A 22154-nucleotide genomic window follows, 5' to 3' on the forward strand; every position below is an offset into this window, starting at 1 on the left:
GGAGCCCATTTTAAATTCCTGCCTAAACTGATTCTAAATTCTCAAATGGCTATCACCACTGGCTTCGAAGACAATCTGGCAGGGGAAAAAGGGAGTGGTGCTATATCCAGGGCACTCGGACTGGGCCCTATGCACAGAACCTCCTCCATCCGCCCCATATAGAGTCCAATCCTAGATCCACCCCCTCACCGTATCAATATTTGCCGCCCAGTAATAGCATAACTGATTAGGTAATGGTAACCCCCCAACTGTCTATCCCTTTGCAAAAATGTTCTATGAACCCGAGGAGTCTTAGCAGTTCGAACAAATGTAGATATCAATTTGTTAACCCTGCAAAAGAAAGCCTTGGGAAGAATGACTGGGAGACAATGGAACAAAAACCGTGGTAGAATAGTCATCTTCACCATCTGTACCCTCCCCGCTAAGGTCAGAGGGAGGGTATCCCACCTTTTCAAATCGACCTTCACCCCATCCACCAGACTAGAGAGGTTAAGTTTGTGCCCAGTCATGGGCCACCGAATGCCCAGGTATGGAAGCTCATCTTGGCTGGACGAAACGGCAGCCTCCCCTGATCAGCTCCCCTCCACCGGGGGGTTCACTGGGAAAAATTGCTCTTGCCCAGATTTAACTTGTACCCTGAAAAGGAGCTAAACCTGAGCAGCTCCATTATCTCCCCCACATTGGAGAGAGGGCACTCCCCCCACCATGCTTTATCCCCCTCCACCTGGTAGGTAATGGCCAGCGGCTTGAGTGCTAAGACAAACAAAAGCGGAGGCAATGGACACCCATGTCTTGTACCCCATGTCCAGTTGGAAATAACCCGAGCTCAGGACATTAGTGCGTACACTCGTGGTGGGAGCCCTGTACAAATGCCTAATCCATGAAATAAATTTGGGCCCAAAGCCAAACCGTCCCAGGATCTCAAACTCAACCCTATCGAATGCCTTCTTCATTGAAATAATCACCTTTGGCTCGGTCCCGAAGGAGGGCGACAACACCACGTTTAGTAACCTCCCTACATTGTCCAACAATTGCCGACTCTTAACAAATACAGTCTGCTCCTCTGAAATCACACCCAGTAGGCAGGGCTCCAGGCACAAAGGGCCAAAAACCAAGTACCCTTGCGGGAACCAATGTGTGCGTAACCGCTCACACATAGCCGGCAACTGATGTCCGGAAATATTTTTAATCTGCTCTACTCTAATATTCCTAGGTTTAAGAGCAATTGAATTGTTGTGATATATCACCAAAGAAAATCAAATAATAGTATTGCATCGCTATTTTTCTAAGTTTCTTTTTTGTGCAGGTATGTGAAATTTTCTATGCCCAGTATCCCAGATTTTGAGACGTTATTCTCCCAAGTTCAACTTTTTATTAGCACTTGCAATGGCGAACACATCAGATATGCAACAGACACTTGTAAGTACCTCCTCTGTAACACTCTCTCCATGTTTACAGTCAAGTCTTCACATTTTAATTTATTGAAATACATTTTTAGCACTGTTCATGCTTATATTTGATTTTTGTTCTTTCCATAGTTGCGGGTCTTTGCCATCAGTTAACAAATGCTTTAGTAGAAAGAAAACAGGTAAACATTTCAATAAATTTTCACATAGTTTTTAAATGTGCTTCCGAATATGAATGAAACATTATTGTGAATATTTGAATAAAAGTATTCTTATGGAACTATTATTTTGTTTACTGTTATCGTATGTTCCAGTTTATTCAAAGTTAACTAGAATCTGTGCAAGTTGATGTGTCGCATAGATTGGAGAGGTGAGAGACATTTCTTGCACATCTCAGCAGCTTGCTGAGGCGAGGATTGACAAAGGCATGGTTACTGGGAATGGCGCATGATGTGAATGGGGAGAAATAGATAATAGGATGAAAGTTAAAAATTAGTTTTGGCCAATTTAAATTGTTTGGGGCAAAATGTTTTTAAGTAAATACTTGAAAAGGAAAAGATTTTAATCTACGAAGAAAGAGCAGAAGAATGGGACTAATTGGATAATCCCTTCAAAGAGCAGGGACAGGCAGCAGTAAGATTTTCTGCTAAGGACTTATTCTATTTTTCATTAAATGGCAGGTAGCTATTTTAACTGTAACGGGAAAATTAGAAGTTAAGATTCCAAATATAGTTGTTAAACGATCCAACTTTTTAATCTCAGTAAATTTTGTGGGAATCTAGTAAATATGCAGGATTTAAACAAAATCTCAAAATTCTTTGCTTGTGGAATTCCATACCCTTGACAGTTGCGTTTATTCTGGTGTACCATCTGCATAAACACTTATGATCTTCTGAAGAACTTTAGTGTCCAGAAACTCTTTGAATAAAATGAATTAAATTTTAGGATTGGATGTTTGGTAATAAAGTATAAGATTAAAAATAAATAGTGACGTACATAGTAGTATTTAAAGAATCTGATCACATCATTTTAAAATACAAGATGATTAAAGATGGCCTGTTTGGCATTGAAATACAAATTACTTGGGGAAAATCAAGTCTGGTCCAAAGTACTTGTCTGTTTTATATTGTAAACTAGATAATCAACAAATACCTCTTTATGCTCATATCAGTGACTTATAGACAGTTTTCATGTTGGAAATATTAGGAAGTTAATATTCAACTTCACATAATTGTGTGTTTTTGGATGAAATTATAATTTTCTTTGTATAGTGCATAAAGGTTACAATCAGATTTTTGAAGCTTAAAATATTTCAAGGTGTTTCTTTCTTAACACCTTCCACCCCCCCCCCCCCCCCCCCCCCCTATTTTTATTTTCTTCCCCTCCTGAAGGGGGGGAAGCCACGCAAACACGGAGAGAATGTGCAAACTCCACACGGACAGTGACCCAGGGCCAGGATCGAACCTGGCACCTCTGCTAACCACTGCACCACCATGCTGTCTTTTGATTTCTTACTTTTTTTAATAAACATTTTATTGAGGTATTTATGGTTTTAGAACAACAACAAAGTAAATAATGTAATTAATTTATAAACATAGTGCAAAAGCCGCCTTCCTCCCTTACAGGTCCCGCCTTTACTAACCCCCTACTCTAATCTAAGCTAACCTTCAGCCCCCCCCCTTTCTGCTGACGATAATTTGCCGCAAAGAAGTCGACGAACGGCTGCCACCTCCGGGCGAACCCTAACATTGACCCTCTCGAGGTGAACTTGATTTTCTCCAAGCAGAGAAAGCTAGCCATGTCAGATAGCCAGGTCTCTGACTTCGGGGGCTTTGAGTCCCTCCAAGTTAATATGTACTGGACTCCCACAACCCTAACTATTCGTCTCGCCTCGAACGCCACTCGCTTATTAATCAGGATCGCGACCCCTCTAGTCTTCGAGTCCAGCCCTGAGTGAAAAACCTGCCCGACCCATCCCTTCCTTAATCTAATCTGATCTGCTACTCTAAGGTGCGTCTCCTGTAGCATTACCGCGTCCACCTTCACTCCCCTCAGATGCGCGAACACGCTCTCTTAACCGGCCCATTTAGCCCTCGTACATTCCAGGTGAGCAGCCCAGTTAGGCGGCTCATTGCCCCCCCCGGCCGATCAGTCATCACCTTTCTTGGGCTAGTCTCCAGCCCGCGGCCCACACCTCCACAGGCCCGCCCCCAGGCAGCCTCCACCCCTGACCTCCTCTTTGTTCCTCAGCAAAAGTCCCTCCCTTGTCAGCAAAACATCCCCCCCCCCCCCATCCCCAGTAACAGCACAATGTAAATCAACCCCTTCGATAAGCCTAAAATCTGCTCACCCCCCACTGCGCTTCCGTGAGTTAGCCTGCCCAGCTAGCTTGGTGGCTCTGGGCAGCATGGTGGCGCAGTGGTTAGCCCTGCTGCCTCACAGCACCGAGGTCCCAGGTTCGATCCTGGCTCTGTGTCACTGTTTCGTCCCCACAACCCAAAGATGTGCAGGCTACGTGGATTGGCCATGCTAAATTTCTCCCTTAATTGGAAAAAATGAATTGGGTATTCTAAATTTATAAAAACAAAGCTCACTCAGCTCTGTAACTGGCCCCAAATTAATACAGAAGGCATTACAAATAGCATCCACAAAACGAAAAACTGAGAAACTTTTTCTTTTTTTAAAAATGTGAATGTTGCAGCAAAGTTCAAAGTCCTCAGTCCGCCACCAGTCCTTTCCTTTTCTCGAAGTTCATCGCTTCCTCAGGCGACTTGAAATACAAATGTTGCTTCTCATACGTGACCCAGAGATGGGCCGGATACAGCAGTCGAAACTTCACCTTTTTCTTAAAAAGGGTCGACTTTATCTGATTGAACCCTTCTCTTCTCCTGGCCACCTCTGCACTCAGGTCCTGATAGATCCGCAGGATACTGTTCTCCCATTTACAGCTCCGTGTCTGCCTGACCCACTTTAAAATACGCTCCTTGTCCAAGTGCCTGTGGAATCTCACCACCATTGACTTTGGGCGGGGGGGGGGGGGGGGGGGGGGGGGTCCGGGGTCCTCCACTCGCGGCTTCGCGAGCGCCCAGTGAGCCCTGTCCACCTCCAAGGGCTGGGAGAGTGCCCCATCCCCCAGCAGCTTCTTGAACATGCCCGCTATGTATGCCCAGCGTCCGCTCCTTCAGACCCCTCCGGGAGACCAACGATTCTCAGGTTCTGCCGGCGGGACCTATTCTCTACTTTCTGGATCGCCCGATCTTGGGCGTCCAATCTGAGCTCCAGCCGTGCAATTGATTCTTTAATCGGGTCCAAGCATTCCTACTTCTGCTTGGCAAAGCCCTCCTGGATAAATTGCATCAGCTGCTCTGTTGACTGCTGGGTCGACAAGCCAGGACTCCGGTCATCCGCCATCCTTTCTCCCGCTGCAGCTTCAGCCCAAGCTTTCTCTGTTCATCTGGTTTCTTCCTTTGCGAGCACTTCTAATCCGCCTCTCCATCCACCGATGTGGGAATCCAATCAACAATTGTCTCTACCATCAATTTTCCAAATCAAGTCCGGTAAGAAATTGGGGGGAAAGGTCCAAAGGTCCGACCCGAGCGGGAGCCACCAAATGTGCGACATAGACGCTACCGGAAGTCGATTTCTTACTTGAGTATCGTACTTAAGCATAGATTTCTCAACTTGTGGCCATTACTCATGTTCAGTTCTTAATAATGCCAGTGGACTATTGGACCCTGGACATATAGCCCACCTCCATTACATCTTTAATGCCCATAATCATCCTCTTGGGGTTGTTGGACAGACATTAGCATTGGGAAACACAAAGATTATACTGCTTGCCTTAGCTTGCGGCTGATCATGTTGTTACTTGGGGTTGAGGGCATAATTTTTATTTTGGTATTTAATGTATAGAGGAAAAGAATAATATTTAGTTTAATTTTTTTAAAGCCGCTGAGAGGCATTAGCATTCTAAAGCAGGCCATAGACAAGATGCAGATGAATACAAACCAACTTACCTCAGTTCACGCTGACCTCTGCCAGGTAAGATTATTTTATTTGTATGTAAAAATGGTCTTTACTTTATATACAAAGAATCATGGTGTTTTCTACCACAGTTATGGTATTTTTGAGGATCTTGACGTTCTGAAATTTTGGTGATCCCTTCCTCCTCTGCATCTCTCCTTTGTTTTGGAATTTAGGCATGTGGAGGCAAGCCTAACATTTCTAGTTTTGGTCCAAGCTGTAATAAGTGATGACAGAATGAGAAAAACTGGTGGCAGGAGAACCTAGCTCAGTTACGGAAGGGAACCAAATAGACATCAGCAGGTTTTTGGCTGACCTGAGATACTTAATGAGTATTGGCCTTTCAATTATTAATATTCTGTTTGAACTAATTATCATCTTTCCCAAACGCTGTGTATTTGTTATATTGTCAATGTTCATTATTTGAAATGATTGAAAATTAGCCCAGTCTTAAAAAAAAAAGCTATATATTCAACAAGCTACTGGCCCAGCCAACGATGCTCGCATCCTGTAAATTAATTTAAAACAAACAAATTAAATCTACATTTCAGACTTTCCCTTTGTAAGCTGTCTACATTTCTTAATGCCTCATATTTAGTTTTATATGCAATCTGGTGTTCAAACTGTGCCTGATTGCATTCTTAAAAATGTAAGGCTTGACTTTTGCCTTGGTGTAGCTTTTACATGTACAGATTTTCAACTATACAAGCGGAGAGTGACTTTTTACTCATTATTTTCAAAAGTGGAATAATATCTAAGTCCTTTGTATGTTCAACAACCTTTTTTTCCATTTGATAGCTTTGCCTACTAGCAAAATGCTTCAATCCTGCAATTGCCTATCTGGAAGTGGATATGACAGATATTTGTAAAGAGAATGGAGCCTATGATGCCAAGCACTTTCTATGTTATTACTATTATGGTGGCATGATCTACACAGGACTCAAGAATTTTGAGCGGGCACTGTATTTCTATGAACAGGTAAAATGAACATAGTTGGATGTGATATCTTAAAACTTGCCCAATTGCTCCAGAGAAGTTTAACTGATGGAAGCGTAAAGCTGAGGTTTGAATATTTGTTTACTAAATATCCTGCATTGATGTATGAAAACTACTGTAAAATTTCATTACAATATTTGTGGTTACCACAAATGTCTTCCTCCAATTTCCCACAGTAGCACGTCACTGACTGATATCAGATGACCCCATATAACCAATATTACAAACTTTGCACCAAGATTGTAACTCTTCAGGTATAATGCCAGTTTTATTCTAAGAAGTTAATGGCAACTTTAAATAGTAGCAGATAGGAAGGGAGACTGTTTATAACTCTTTTTGAATATAATACATACCAGGAAGTTAATAAACAAGACAACTGGTAAATGTTAAATATTAGATCAATCTTGCACAGACTTTTTGAATCATATTGCTTTAATGCAGTAGTGGTACGAGCGGGGAAAGGCTGCCTTTGGTTTTATTAATCTGATTAATTGTTATCCCAGTTGATGGCTTTTAACTCAAAAGAAGGTGGTAAAATTAGATTGTTGAAATTCTTATTAACAATTAGAAATATCCTTTTTTACCTCAGGCAATAACAACTCCAGCCATGGCAGTCAGTCACATTATGTTGGAGTCTTATAAAAAGTATATTCTTGTCTCCTTGATTCTGCATGGAAAGGTTCAGCAACTACCCAAGTACACGTCACAGATAGTGGGAAGATTCATTAAGGTGAGATTGAAAATTTAATTTTAGAGGTATGAATTTTCAGCACTTCACCGTTGACTAATCTTGCTGTGAGAATTCTTTTTCAATAAGTAATGAAAGACAATCTAATGTAGAGTTGCCCTTGAACTATTCACGTTGCATCACAAACCCGTTACACTTTTTTAATAGCTTTCACCCCGAGTGTCTACAGATAACGAGTATGTTAAAATCATTCTATGTATTATTTTATTTAAAAGTGAAAACCCCATTATTTTATTTTATTCATTTAATTTGGTGTATGCTGTGTAATGTTTTGTGAGTTTTCGTTTAGTGTTGAAATCCGACAAACCCCAATCCGCCAGTTCATGCCCTAAACCATAACATTTTATAATCGAAGCACTTTCATAATGAAACTTTGAAACTATGGTTGAAGGAATGCATGTTTGGAGATGGTTGACTTAGCTGTCAAGCTACAATTAAGCTTTGCGATTAAACTACAGCATTTCTCATATGGCTCTCCTGCAGCCAATTGTCATTGCTATTCCTGTACTTTCATCCTCTCCTGCCGATGTTCTATTTCTTTACCTTCATTCTCTCCCGCTGATGCCCAGTCTCAACTACCTTTGGGATAAGCCCACAAACATCTGCCTGTGCGCCCATTGGCATTGTCCAAAGAGCTCATTGTGGCATTTATTTTTCTCCCCTCCCCCTGTGAGCATTAACCCCAACTGACCCATGCTCCTCTCTTTTTGTTCACCCCATAGTGCCTGCTAGGGGCTAATCTTTCACACTTACCTGGAATTCCTTCCCTCCCACTCCCTCTGTTCTGAACTAGGTGCCAAAGACAAATTTGTCTTTTCCTATCTTTTAAAAGCCTCATCAAAACATCCCTTTTCCATCAACCTTTTGGCCACCTTTCTTAGCTGTCCCACGAAAACTGGCTACTTGCTCCTTATCTTGCTGTCAAGTACCTTGCACATTTTTCCAAATTATACACATTATATAGATGCAAAGTTGTGACATACTCATTTTTGTTTTGCTTAAAAAAGTGGCTCAGTGAGAAATATATACTTCAAAGTGACTAAGCGTGTCCATTACTTGGTAATTTTGACTATTTATTTTGATATTTTTGCTCTTTCCCCGACTGTCCTTTGGTTTGATTTAATTCAGATGTGGACTGGGATATGATGTAAACTGTTGAACACCTTGTGAGCAGCACGGCTGACATGATGATAGTAGTGCTGAGGAAAAAGTGACTGGGAGATGGTGCCTACAATGGTAAAGTCTAAAAGTTACCATTTCAAAATTCTACAAATGTGTTGCAGCTTGAAGGTTACTTTCCTTTCTGGTTGCCCTATTTAACACCTTAGCATTTCCTGCCATTCATTTCCCATGTTTACATTGATAAGCTGAGTGAAACCACCACTATTCTATGCACCAAGAAGAAATGGGTCTATTCTATTTGTATTACACTGCACAGGAGGGTACTGCACTTGATAATGCATGTAGTTTCACAGACTCAAGAGCCAAATGTTTGTCATAGCAAGATACTTCATTTTTTTTGACATTACAATTATAATTAAACAAACTTTGTTTTCAGTCGATGAATGGTGAAAAATACACTCTTTTGGATTCTGCTCATTTCTCTTTTCAATCTCACTTTCCTTAGTTTTGCATTTAAAATAAATGAATGTACCTAACAATCTGGCTCACTAACTCGGTGGAAACTTCCATGCCAATTTTGTTCCTTATTCTTTTCTCCTGTCCTGAGGATGCTAGCTCCTCTTGGAGTGCACTCCAAAGGGGATGGAGAGTGGTGTTTCTTGGTAGGCTGCTGGGTGGGGCTGAAAGATTGTAATCAGGAAAGAGAATGTGATTAACTTCCTTTATGTATAGAGGCAATATGTACCCCTATTGGTCATATACTTAATGTGGTTTGATTCAAAGTAGATGACGTATTTAAATTCGAGGTTTTGAAAGCATGAGCCTTGGGGACTAATTTGAATACTTTAGTGGCTGTCTAATAGCACCGTTGACTGTGCTTGATCAGTATCACGGAGGAGTGGAGTTATGATACAGTGTTGAGGAAATATTATTGGGAAACAGTATTCACAATGATGAAGTTCAAAAGTTACTATTTGAAAATTCTACAAATCTGTTACAGCTTGAAGATTGGTTTGACCGTTGACCTTTGTGGCCCTGCTATTTAACTTCCAAGTGTTTCTTTCATTCATTTCTCATTTTTATATTGGCCCTAGAGAGGAAGGAGACATTGAGACTTTAATTTGGCGAGTCAAGATCCTGAGGTTTGGCAGCACTGGGGATGGATAATGGGGATTGGCAGCCTTGAGAAGGAGATGCTGGAATTTGGTGGCACTTGGGGTGAAGTAAAGCTTTGAATTGCAATAAGGAGGAGAAATGTTGCATTTGGGTAGCACTGATGAAGGGAGGGTTGAATATTGCTGATAAAAGGCACTTTGTTTTTTCGCCTTGCACTCATCAGGACAATCACAAGAATACCAATGTCGGGAAACAACAACTATATACTGTATGAGAAGAGAGTGCTGTTTGACTGGCGCTTGGACTGATTGGGAGTGGTGTTGCCATGGAGAATGCACCAGTTAGTGGTGACTGACAGTTAACTGCCAAGCTTTGTTTGAAAATTTAAACCAGGCAACTTAACTCTGATTGGTCAAGACATTGCCCTGAGGAATGAACCAGCGAATGTAGCTGACGTGCAATGTGTGTACATGTTCTGTTCTTTCTGTCTGTAAAGAACAGGGCCCTGTGTATTAATTTATGTAACTTCCTGTACACCCACTGCAAGCCCGAATGACAATCTTAAATTGATTGTCAAGTTAATTTTTAGCACACTGAGGATTATTTAGCAAATTTTGTCCAACTGCAGAATCAAATCTAACGTTGGACACTGTTGGACCCCCAAAAAATGACAAAATGACTGTTGGCTTTTTGGGTGAAATCCAGACCTGTATTCACCCACACCTAGTCATTTTTTTGGGGGCTTGGGGAGTTTCTCACCGGTCAGTCCCACACTTCTAATTTTTTTCTGCAATGGAGAACTAAACTCGCCGGTCAGACTGGCTCCTCAGAAAGCGGGGTGCCATTTTGAAAGGGTGCCCAGATCTCTGAGTGAGGTTGAGATTCCCCCACCTATGACTTTGTGACCCGCCGCAGACATGGGCATCACCCCCAATACTCGACCCCTTTAGGGCATTGCCTAGATGCCCTGCCCCAGACCACCCGGGGGTTGGGGGGGGGCTTCAGTGGCCTCCCAAGAGCCCTGGTGTGGCCATCATGCCAGGTCTCTGCTTGTGGAGACCAGTACTAATTGGTGCCCACGTGAGGCCTTGCCGCTGCGGCCTGTGACTCCCGGAGGCTGGGAGTCTGCGGCCTCAAACAGGCCGCACATCTTTAGATGAGCCTGATGGCTCATTTAAATATAATTATCTGAATCTGACCCAGCAAGGGCGTGATCCAGATCGCGTCATGAGTTGGGTGACTTGCGATCGACTTGGAGCCTCCCCTGAGATGCTCCCGGTGCTGGATGCCATGTGGTGGGAAAATCGCGCCCTGTGGTTTGAGTACCTTACCTGTTGTGAACACTGGAAGGCCTAAGTTTTGTACCAGCAAACAACTATTTGTATAGAAAGCAGGATTCTTGGGTCTTGTGAAATAGCTAGTCCATCCGTATGCTCATTTTGTAGAAATAATTGTATCTTGAGTTCTAAAGATAACTGATAAAGTTATCTGCTGTAAAGTTGATCTCCGTGTCTCTGATCTAAAATTTAAAATTAAAACAATTAAATACAGCTTGGAAATTCTTTGGAAAATCAAAGGCAAACATGATGATTGAGCAAAGGCACAATTCATTATTTGTACAGAGCAAAATCTACATTTTCTGTATGAAGAATTGTTTTACAATTTTTTCAGTATTAATTCAATAAACTTATATAATTACTTTGTTTTTAATTTCTCTCTTTTCTAATGTACCTCTTAAATGAGGCTTTCATTGAAATGAAAACAGTAATTATTTCTATCTGAAGCTTTACCTGAAAAACCTCTAAAGTATATTCTCCCCTTGTTATCAAATAATTTGGGTAAAATCAAAATTATCAGAAATTCTACTACAGCATGAGGAAAGCACTGTTCCACTTATACTGAGAGAATACGATTCAGACGGGGAAATGTAGTTCAGACTGTCACAACCTGGGATTGCAAAATGTTTGTCTCAGGTGACAGTTGATATAATAAAATTGACTGTGAAATGTTAACATAGGAATCTACACTTGGCAAAGCTGACATGGGAGATGAGGCATATGGAGAGGAAATAATTGCCAAAGATTGGGGAATATGGGAAGGGGGGTAGGCCATTTAACCCCTTGAGCTTGTTCCGCCTTACAGTGAGATTGTGATTGATCTGTACCATAACTCCACCCACAGCCTCGACTCCATGACCTTTGATAACTTAGTTTAATAAATATCCGTCGTTCTCTGATTTAAAACCAGCAAAGAGGATGCTCAGCAGAGCGCATATCTCCGCCACTCTGTGTTAACTAAACATTATTACAATTATACAGCTCTTCCTTGAGGCTTTTCCCTAGCTGGTGGATGCTCTGTAACTACAAAGCTGAAAAAAGTAAGTTTTTATTAAGAGCTTCCATCTTACTGGGGAAGCTTCAGGCCAATCCACATCCAATAACCTGCTCTGAAAATTTTTCTCACATTTTTTGACAGCTGTGACAAATTTCACCACACCAGCTGAGACAATAAACAGCATTCTAAAACAATCACCAGCATTCTAGATAAAACAACCAACAGCATTTGTTTTTAAAGTCAACTTGCTGTTTCTCCCAAAAGTTCATATATCCTTTAAAAATGTCCAGGATCCGGAAGCACATCTTCAGTTTTTGTATTCTTTCACGAGATGTAGGCTTTCCTGGCCAGGCAAGATTTTTATTGCCCATCCCTAATTTCCCTAATCAGTTTTTCCTTGTGACATATCCTATGATTGTACCAAGTTTAATTGAAATCCGTCCATTAGTTTCTGGAATACATTGTTTAGAGACTAACAAGCAGTAGCGAAAACATTACTCCCACCCACCTTCAGTGGTGGAAGTAATTATTAATTGCACTAGCAACAACCTTTTTTTGTTTTGCGGGAGTGAATTCCACATTTCCACCACCGTTTGCATGAAAAACAATTTCCTTCCATCTCTCCTGAATGACCTGACTTTGAATTTAAGGTTATGTCTCTTTGCAAAATTCTCCAACCAATGGAAAAAGCTCTGTGTTACCTTGTAAAATACTTTCATAGTCCTAACACTCTCAAATAAATCACCCGTAACTTTCTACACTAAAGGCCTAGTTTATGTAATCACTCCTCATACTCTAAGGAACCCTGGTAATATTCTGGTGAATTTGTGCTGTACCTCTTCCATTAGTATAGGATCTTTTGACCTCCACTGTTCTAGCTTTTAACCATTTAAAATAATGCTTAGATCTATCCTTTATTGGTCCAGAATGGGTGACATCACATTTATCCATGTTGAAATCCATCAGTCAAAGATTTTCCCTCTTACGTAACATATCAAAGTTCCTTGGGAATTTTATTTTCCGGTCTACACTGCCTACTAAACTGACAATCTCTTGTGTTGTCTACAAACTTGGATATATGGCTCTCTCTCAGGTTATACGTCATGAATAAAAATAGTGAATGGTTGAGGCCCCAGATCATTGTCGGACACCACTAAGTCACTGTCTTCAAATTAGGGTATGTATCCATTATCCTAGTCTTTTCTACCACCTAATTCAGGAAAATAATTTGCCTTGAATTCCATGAGCTTTACTTTTGACCTATTATGTGGAACCTATTGCACAACTTCTGGTGGTCATATAAACCACATCCACAGACATACATCCCTCATCTACTACTTTAGTTACTACTTCAAAGATTTTGGTTAGATTAGCAAAATGTAACATCATTACAATTCTCTGTCTCACAAGTGCTCAGTCTCTTTTATCCTTAAGTAGCAATTCCGATAACTTCCTCGCAACAAATATTCAGTTAACAGATCTATATTTCCTGTTTTCTCTCACTCACCGTTCTGAAATAATGGATAGTATTTTCATTTTCCAATCTGAAGAGACAATTGAGGAAAACATAGAAGATAGGAGCAGGAGCAGGCCAATCGGCCCTTTGAGCTGAATGGGAGCTATGTAAGATAGTGCCGAAAGCACCTACAACCCCACACCGTGGGTATATGTCAGTCTTTAGTGCCATTATTTTATCTAATACTGTTTTCTTGCTTGTGTTAAGTTGAGTGAATTTCAGTCCTTGATTCATTTTTAATTTCACTGGAATGTTAGAAATGTTATGCTCTTCGGACAAAGTTATTATTTAACAAGCCAGCTGTTTTCTTATTTCTATTGACAATAATACCCACATTAAAAAAAAAAGAAGCCCCACAGTACCCTTGACTGCCCATTTTAATGCAAATATAAAAGAAACGTTTTATGAATCTTGATGTCCCTCAAATTCCTTTATGAATTCCATTTTGTAGCACTCGCAATCTTTTTGGTCTTCCTTTACTGTTCTTTATATCCGAATCTCCTGGATATACACTGCACTTTGCACTTTTATATGCTGTTTCTTCAGGAGATAGAGAGAATTCAATGTTTGAACCAGTGTTTGTGAAAGTAATTTAGTCTCCATTTTAAAAATCGATATTTTGTCCTTATTTTATATATATTGACAAAGCTCTACTCAATTTTGCATGCCATGGAGCAGAGTTTTTTTTTCAGCATAGCATAGAAAGCTGATAGATGCAGGACTGAACCACTACAGCATCATCACTGGCAGGATGGAGTCATCACAGCATGGCTAGGCGACAGGCATATTCTCATTGTAAATGTAGACATGGGAAATTGTAATGAAAAAAAGCTGAGCTAGGAAGTGTGCACGGATGGAAGTTTGTGTTTGAAATCCACATTTAGAGGAGAGCTGTTTCTTCTCTTCCCTTCCTCCACATTGGCAAGATTATGGATATTCCATCAAATTGGCCGCTGGGATAGGCATTTGGATACCATAATGACACACCACTGCATTACAGGAACTGGAATGAAACCTGTCTATCAGTGTCCCATGCTAAGTGTGTCTTCTGAGTGTGAAATTCAGCAGCATTTAATTCATGGGCATTGTGATTGATGATTTTATGATTTCAGGGCTGGGAAATTGTTAGCTGTGCTGCTCACAAAAGTATCTTCAACGGAAGCCCTTGCACTTTAGTGGTGAAGTTCAAATGACGAAGGAGGAACTACATAAAATTGCAAAATATGAACGGCTAATAAGGAACCCATCTTAGAGGTTTTTTGCTTCCTTTTTAATGTGAACAATTGAAATGTATAATGCACGATGGTCACACTTATATTTACAAATAATGTTTACGATGTACAGCTAATAGCTTTTCTGCCAATTGAAAAAACGTATTAGCTGCTGTTTTTGGATTAACAAGGTAAGCTAAGTCTTATTTTGTCTGTCCTTCAACAGCCCCTAAGTAATGCCTACCATGAATTAGCACAAGTATATGCAACAAATAATCCAGCAGAACTTCGAAATGTGGTGAGCAAACACAATGAAACATTCACAAGAGATAACAACATGGGACTTGTAAAACAATGCTTGTCCTCTCTTTATAAAAAGAACATTCAGAGGCTAACAAAGGTAAGATATATCTACACAAAATATATATCAAACCATAGATTTGAAAAGTCAGATGCTGAATAAGTATATCCTTGCATAGCTTTTCTTCACTATCAGGACTGTTAACAGGACTGACGGCATTATTTTCTAGTGTTTATTTGCTCAGAAATGTTCTTGAAATCTTTTACGTAGTGACGGTTGGCTTTGTAATTTGTTTCCTATTATTTCAACGACTAGAATGTGTGAAGCAATTGTTTTGAAGCATGTAATACTTGCTTACTCATGTCTCTGGCTGTGGAAAGTGCTTAAACAATACCGGCCAGCAAATAGTCATGGAAATATTGGAGATTAGCTGTCATGGAATTTTTCCAGTATGTTTTACTTCTAAAGGCTGAATCCTGGAATTTCCACTTGCGTTCTGCATTAAAGACTACATTTCAAAGTCTTCAAAGTTGGTCGACTCTTAAATAGAACTTGGTCTATGGATTGAGACAGGATTTCTATAATAGTTGTATTTTGCTTTTAAGTTCAGATATTGTTATCTGATAAGGGAATGCTTATAATGAGGAATAACTTTAAGGGAGAGAAAGAAACAACAAAAATGTGTGTGGCTGAAAGGGTAGGGAAGAGAGAAAGGTAGTAATACTAAGGTCCTTTCTCTTAACTCATAAATACTGTTAAACCTTATAAAGCAAGAGTTATAAATTGGAATAGAAGAGCTGTCCTCCCACATTGAAGTCCTGGTTGTTAGTTTAATCTCCTGTCAGTGTCATTTAACGATTGCCCTGTACAGCTAGTGTACAATTTTTTTCTATCATAAACTGTATGTGGTGGTCTCCTCATAGTTGAATAATTATGCAATGAACGATTAGTCTAGCCAAATGGGAAAGTTCTGTGTTCCACCATTGATGTATATTAAGTCAGGAATATGGAAATGAAGGGAGATGAGTGGTATCATCCATGATTTAACTGAATGGCTGAAGCAGCTCTGGGGACTGAGTGGTTTTTTGCTGTTCCTATGTTTCTGTGGTCTGTGCTGAATTAGCTGATCTCGGTAGAGATCTGGGTGTTCAGGTCCGTTGTACCCTGAAGGTCGATAGAGTGGTCTAGAAGGCATACGGCATGCTTTCCTTCATCAGAAGGGGTATTGAGTACAAGAGTTGGCATTTGGAATACTGCGTACAGTTCTGGTCGCCTCATTACCAAAAGGATGTGGATGCTTTGGAGAAGGTGCAGAGGAGGTTCACCAGGTTGTTGCCTGGTATGGCGGGCGCTAGCTATGAAGAGAAGTTGAGTAGATTAGAATTATTTTCATTAGAAAGACGGAGGTTGAGGGGGGACCTCATTGAGGTCTACAAAATCATGAGAGGTGTGGAAGCTTTTTCCCAGAGTGGGGGACTCAATTACTAGAGGTCACGAGTTCAAGGTGAGAGGGGAAAAGTTTAAGGGAGATATGCGTGGGAAGTTCTTTGCGGAGAGGGTGGTGGGTGCCTGGAATACATTGCCGGCCGAGGTGGTAGAGGCGGGCACGATAGCGTCATTTAAGATGTATCTAGACAGATACATGAATGGGCAAGGAGCAGATCCTTAGAAAATAGGCGACAGTTTTAGATAGAGGATCTGGATCGGCGCAGGCTTGGAGGGCCGGAGGGCCTGTTCCTGTGCTGTAAGTTTTCTTTGTTCTTTGTTGTCGCAGAGGTGATCGACTTTAGTGCTTTTAGTGTGTAAAGAGGAAAATTGGCCAGTGTTATCACTCCTGATCATTATCCAGAGGCCCCTATTAGAAATTTGTGTGTGTAGATGCCAGGGGAGGACATCTGGTTTGTGCTGTGGTGTCTTCATGCCATTACAGTCGAGCAGTTTGCCAGTATCCACGGTGAAGACTTGTGCATGATTGACTTCTTGAGGTGCTGGTGAGTCTTTGACTATCAGGAACATTAAGCCCAATAAATGATCAAAATTGTTTTGGAAGAGGAGAAAATTGGCAAGAAAGTAAGGCATAATTTGTTAATTTCCATACTGATATCAACTCACTCTACAAAAAAAATAGAATTGTCGTATTATTCAGTTTGAATGATACAAGTTATCAAGAGGCAAAATTAACATAAGACATGCATATGAAAACTCAATCCATGTATAGATGATTAACTCACCTAAGGTTCTTTTAAAATAAATTTCCACATGAATATACATTCCAGCAGTGGCCATTGAGCAAAAATTTCTCTTCTGTCTGTCCTTCAAAGCTCAATAATATTGAGGACAATTTTAACACCCATTACCTAACTCAATACAGGCACTTTACCTGAAGCAGGGACCTTTCTGATCTGTGCACCTCACTGACAAATCACACATGCATTCATGACTAATCTTTGGGGAGCTCCAAAAAGGTATTTAAAATTGATAGAAGTTTGATTAAATTTCTATCTTGATCTAGTTTTTGAATACTTTCCAGAAAATATTGATTAATGCCTAAAATACAGAGGATGGTAGTTTACAACATGGAGGGCTGGATTTAGGGCGGCACGGTTACTCAGTAGTCAGCACTGTTCGATCATGGTTCGATCCCAGCCCCGGGTCACTGTCCATGTGGAGTTTGCACATTCTCCCCATGTCTGCGTGGGCCTCACCCCCGCAACTCAAAGATGTGCAGGGTAGGTGGATTGGCCACACTGAATTGGAAAAAAAATGGAGGGCTAGATTTTCTGGTGTCCCCCACCCTCCTCCGCATGTTTCTCGGCGGCGTACAGGTCATTGGCGGTGGGATTCTTTCCCCCCACCGCTTGTCAATGGGAGTGCCCATTGAAGCCACCCCATGCCACCCAGAATTCGGTGGGCGGGAGTGCACTGCCGGTGGGAACAGAGAATCCCAACGGTCGAGAACTCCGGCTGGAATATTTTGAAATAAATCTAATCTCTGATGTTCCTTTTTAAAATTCCTACAAAAAGAATGTTATTTTATTGCAAATTATTTAGAGTATTAACAAAGGTAAAACATGGAACTTTAACTTGTCCTTTCTCTTTGAATGTATATAAGTGGCTGTTAGTAGTATTTCTTCTGCTATTAAGGTGTGTCTTATTTATCTTTGCAGACATTTTTGACGTTGTCCTTGCAAGACATGGCTAGTAGGGTACAATTATCAGGCGCTCAAGAAGCAGAAAAGTATGTGCTTCACATGGTAAGGCTTTTTGACTGCTAAATAAGCAAAGGGAGCATACAGTCAGTGAACAGTCGCTGAAGGGTATCATTTAACGAAAGATCAAATACATCATTGCCTGAAAGGGGAAGGAGGGGTAGATTAAGACATAAAGTACGACAACATTTTGCATTTTATAAGTTAGAGCAGAAAATACTGGTTAGGCAACAGTTAAGAGTACTGCATGCACATTTGAGTGTTTCACTATAGAAATGTCATTTAAACCATGGAGAATGCACAGCATAATTTACCACGATCCTGTTACAGATGGGAAACTGGTTGGTAGGCTTGAAATATTGAGACTGTTTTCACTGAAGCAGAGTATGATATGTGAAAAATTTAATAGAGGATTTTTAAAATTGTGAAATGTTCTGATGGTGAATGGCAATTTAATCTGGTTGGGGAAGTGGGGAAGTCAGGAACAAGGGGCCATCAATTTAAAATGGTTACGAGGGATGAGGAGATAGCAATTAAAATTGTAGAGATAAAGGGGAGTTTCTCTGTTGGCAGGGATGTGGCAACTGGTGTTAACAAGGGATCTGCACTTTGAATATATTTGCACACATTTTGCAGATGTATTTAACATTTACAATAATAATAATCGCTTATTGTCACAAGTAGGCTTCAATGAAGTTACTGTGAAAAGCCCCTTGTCGCCACATTCCGGAGCCTGTTCGGGAAGGCTGGTACGGGAATTGACCCCGCGCTGCTAGCCTTGTTCTGCATTGCAAGCCAGCTGTTTAGCCCACTGTTCTAAACCAACCCCTGTCATTTTGTCGTTCCAATTTTTCAACCCAATTTGTCATTCTTAGGAAATTCCTGGAAAACCTGACCAGCGACAAGCTGGTACAGCTTTAGGTCAATCTTCTGCCCAAGTTCTCCCTGGTGCACTCAGATTGGGCAAAACAGCAGCAGAAAATCAGTTTTACCATTGTATGAAATGCAATACAACGTCTCTGCAAGTTTTGTCATAAAGAAACTCGTGTAGAATATTTGTACAGGTTACAAAGAACCATTAAGCATTACCGTGCTGGATGTGGTCATTTGACCCATCATATCAAGTCATGCATCAGCTTTTCGCCATATATCATTAATCTGAATGAAGGAACAGAGTTTCACATCCACGTTTACAGAGACACTAAGATTGGAGGCATAGTAAGTTGTGTAGATTGGCGGGGGAGGGGGGAAGTTTCAAATGGACATTCAAAGAGTGAGTGGAAATGGCAAGAGGTGTGGGGCGCGATTCTCCGACCCCCACGCCGGGTGGGAAAATCGCGCGAGTGCTGGGCGATTCACGCCACGCCGCCCTGGCACCCACAGGCGATTCTCCCACCCCCCCTCCAAAACGGCGTGTTGCGTTTTGCGACAGGCCGCTCGGAGAATCGCCGCTCGGAGAATCGCCGCTCTGGTCGAGTGGCGATTCTCCGGCCCGGATGGGCCGAGCGGCCTGCCTAATACGACCGGTTCATGCTGGGGCCAACCACACCTGATCACTGCCGGCGCGAACAGCGCGCGACCGCTGCGTGTGGGGCCTGTGGGGGGCGGAGGGAGGATCGAGCACCAGGGGGGTGCTCAGGAGGGGTCTGGCCCGCTATCGGTGCCCACCGATCGTCGGGCCGGCTTCTCTGAAAGACGCACTCTTTTCCCTCCACCGCCCTACAAGATCAATCCTCCATGTCTTGCGGAGCAGCGGAGGGGAGGACGGCAACCGCGCATGCGCGGGTTGCTGCCGGCCAACCTGCGCATGCGTGGGTGACATCATTTGGGCGCCGCCGGCCGCGTCATTCAGGCGGCGCCGATTTGACGCGGGCGTCAAGGCCCGGCGCGCGAGATTGACGCGCCGCCGCTCCTAGCCCCCTGGGGTTGGGAGAATAGGGGGTGAGGAGCGGACTCTGACGCCGGAGTGAAACACTCCGGTTTTCACTCCGGCGTCGGCACTTTGTCTCCCGAATTTCACAGGCACGATTGTCCCAAAGGAAGTGGGGAATGATGCTTTATTTGTCCACAGTTATGGTCTTGAATACTGTATTCAGTTTTTGGTACAGAGTCACAGAAAAGTTACATTGACCGTGGTAGGCACACAGTGCACCAGAATGTTGCCAGAGCTTGAAGTGTTGAATTTTGAAGAAGTGTTGCATAAACATGGATCGTATTTCTTAGTGTTAAAAGGTTCCAGGGTGATCTAATCAAGGTATTTAGCCTGGTAAAGGGACAGGACAGGGTGGGTAAAGGAAAACAATGCCCTCTTGTGGGAGAATCCAGACTAAGCAGTTATAATCTTAAAATTAGTGCTAGACTGTTTAGATGGGGGAACAAAATTAGGAAGCATTTTTCACATAAAGTACAATGAAAATCTGGAATTCTGCCCTCCAAAATGATGTGAATCCTGGGCCAGTTGAAATTTTCAAGACTGAGGCTTTTTTTGTTAAAGGTTATCAAAGGATATGGAGCAAGGGTGGGTAAATCAAATTAGAGATATATATCAGCCATGGTATAATTGAATGTAGAAACCAGTTTTAAAGGGCTCATTAGCATGTTCCCTGTTAATTTGCTGCTGTGTGGAACATCTGGCATTTAAATCGTCACTCTGGTTCTGCTCTTTTTAATGAGATGTTGTTTGGGTAATATTTTTCTCACTGTCTAAAAGGTAAATGCCTTGCAGGTATTTTATCCAGTCGGCCATCATTGCGATTTGCAAATTTATTCTCTTCAGCTGAGATCATTGGATAGCAATCAGGCTGGAATTCTCACTGATCTTTTGTGCCATTTGCAGCACGTAACTACTGTGACTGGAATTAGATAATACAGATGAGACTGGCTGAATTGACTAAACTTGGTCTGATCTGCTTAGTGCCACATGCATTGGACAAGCGTGATTACTCTATTATATCCTGTTCTGTGTTTACCAAAACCATGCTGCCAATTATATACTGTAATTATATTCACTCAGGAGGAAATTATTTGTGTCTTTTTATCTTTGTGATCTCATCTAATATTCTGTCATTGCATTTACTGATGAGAATAATGGGTCTTTGATTTCATGAAATTAACTTTCTTTCAGATAGATGATGGGGAAATATATGCTAGTATTAATCAGAAGGATGGAATGGTCAGTTTCCATGACAACCCAGAGAAATATAATAACCCAGCCATGCTTCTTAACATTGACCACGAGGTAACAAATAATTTATCAAAGTTAATCGACTGAATGCTGACTTCTACAATTGAAGCAAGTTAGAATTTTACAATTTAATGTGTTACTATTAGTAACAGTGTTATGGTGTTCAACTCTCATGTACAAGGAGCTGTGGGATCTGATTGATATATGGATGGATCTGCTGAAACTTATTGCAATCCATTGTTTTTGTGTTCTATTTAGTGGCATAAGTGGGATAGAGATTGTATCCCCTGACAGTTCTTATGTTCTGTGGCCTTTCTGCCTATCTTCTTCAGCTTTTCTCGCTATACTTCTCTTCCTTTTGGGTGAAAGGTGGGTGGTATGGCAAGAAAAGAAGCCCCAAACAGTTGCAGAGTTAGTGATCATTGGGAAATGTAACCTTCAGTTCTCCTTTCCCTCCGCCCCCTTGGTCCTATCATGCTCTCTATTCCTTTACCTTCTCTTATTTCCTTTTCTAACACACACACACTCCCATCACTTTCCTGTTTTTCCCTTTTGAGTTATTTGCTCAACTCTTTTATTCTATCCCATCCAACCCACCTGTCCATTCCCTTCAAAGGCTTTGTTTACTTTCAAGATTCAACTTTTTATTAAAAAAAAATAAATGAACAAAACTACTGGTTTGTCTTCCTATTTGTGTATTTCTTTGTGTCGCTATCTCTCCCTCCATTCATTTGATGTTAGAAATTAGATTCTCTGTTTTACAGGTATAAACCATTAGCATTGACTATTTCTAACTGAGCAATACACAGGTGAGATAATTAGTTGGCTTCAAAATGTAATTTTTCTTTGAAAATTGAAGTGATATGAAATGAGGAAAAAGATCTCTTGTCCCTTTTTTTCCCCTTCACCCTCATACATTCACCCTCTTCCTTTGATCCATGTGAATGTCACTTTTTAGTTTTCTCGCTCTCTCATAACATACAAAGCT

The 22154-nt window shown here is 41.3% G+C and overlaps 1 protein-coding gene across 2 annotated transcripts in view; it reads left to right on the forward strand.

Moving 5' to 3' along the window:
- cops3 (COP9 signalosome subunit 3) overlaps nucleotides 1-22154 on the forward strand; it is a 39706-nt gene that overhangs the window by 12971 nt on the left and 4581 nt on the right. For both annotated transcript variants that reach the window (XM_038819253.1, XM_038819254.1), the window contains exons 3-10: nucleotides 1307-1419; nucleotides 1539-1588; nucleotides 5355-5447; nucleotides 6228-6407; nucleotides 7015-7155; nucleotides 14699-14872; nucleotides 17941-18027; nucleotides 21107-21220. In XM_038819253.1, coding sequence (XP_038675181.1) covers nucleotides 1307-1419; nucleotides 1539-1588; nucleotides 5355-5447; nucleotides 6228-6407; nucleotides 7015-7155; nucleotides 14699-14872; nucleotides 17941-18027; nucleotides 21107-21220 — 952 coding nt within the window. The remainder of the gene's footprint in view (nucleotides 1-1306; nucleotides 1420-1538; nucleotides 1589-5354; nucleotides 5448-6227; nucleotides 6408-7014; nucleotides 7156-14698; nucleotides 14873-17940; nucleotides 18028-21106; nucleotides 21221-22154) is intronic.

Source organism: Scyliorhinus canicula, chromosome 15 (assembly GCF_902713615.1).
Source record: "Scyliorhinus canicula chromosome 15, sScyCan1.1, whole genome shotgun sequence".
NCBI lineage: Eukaryota > Metazoa > Chordata > Chondrichthyes > Carcharhiniformes > Scyliorhinidae > Scyliorhinus > Scyliorhinus canicula.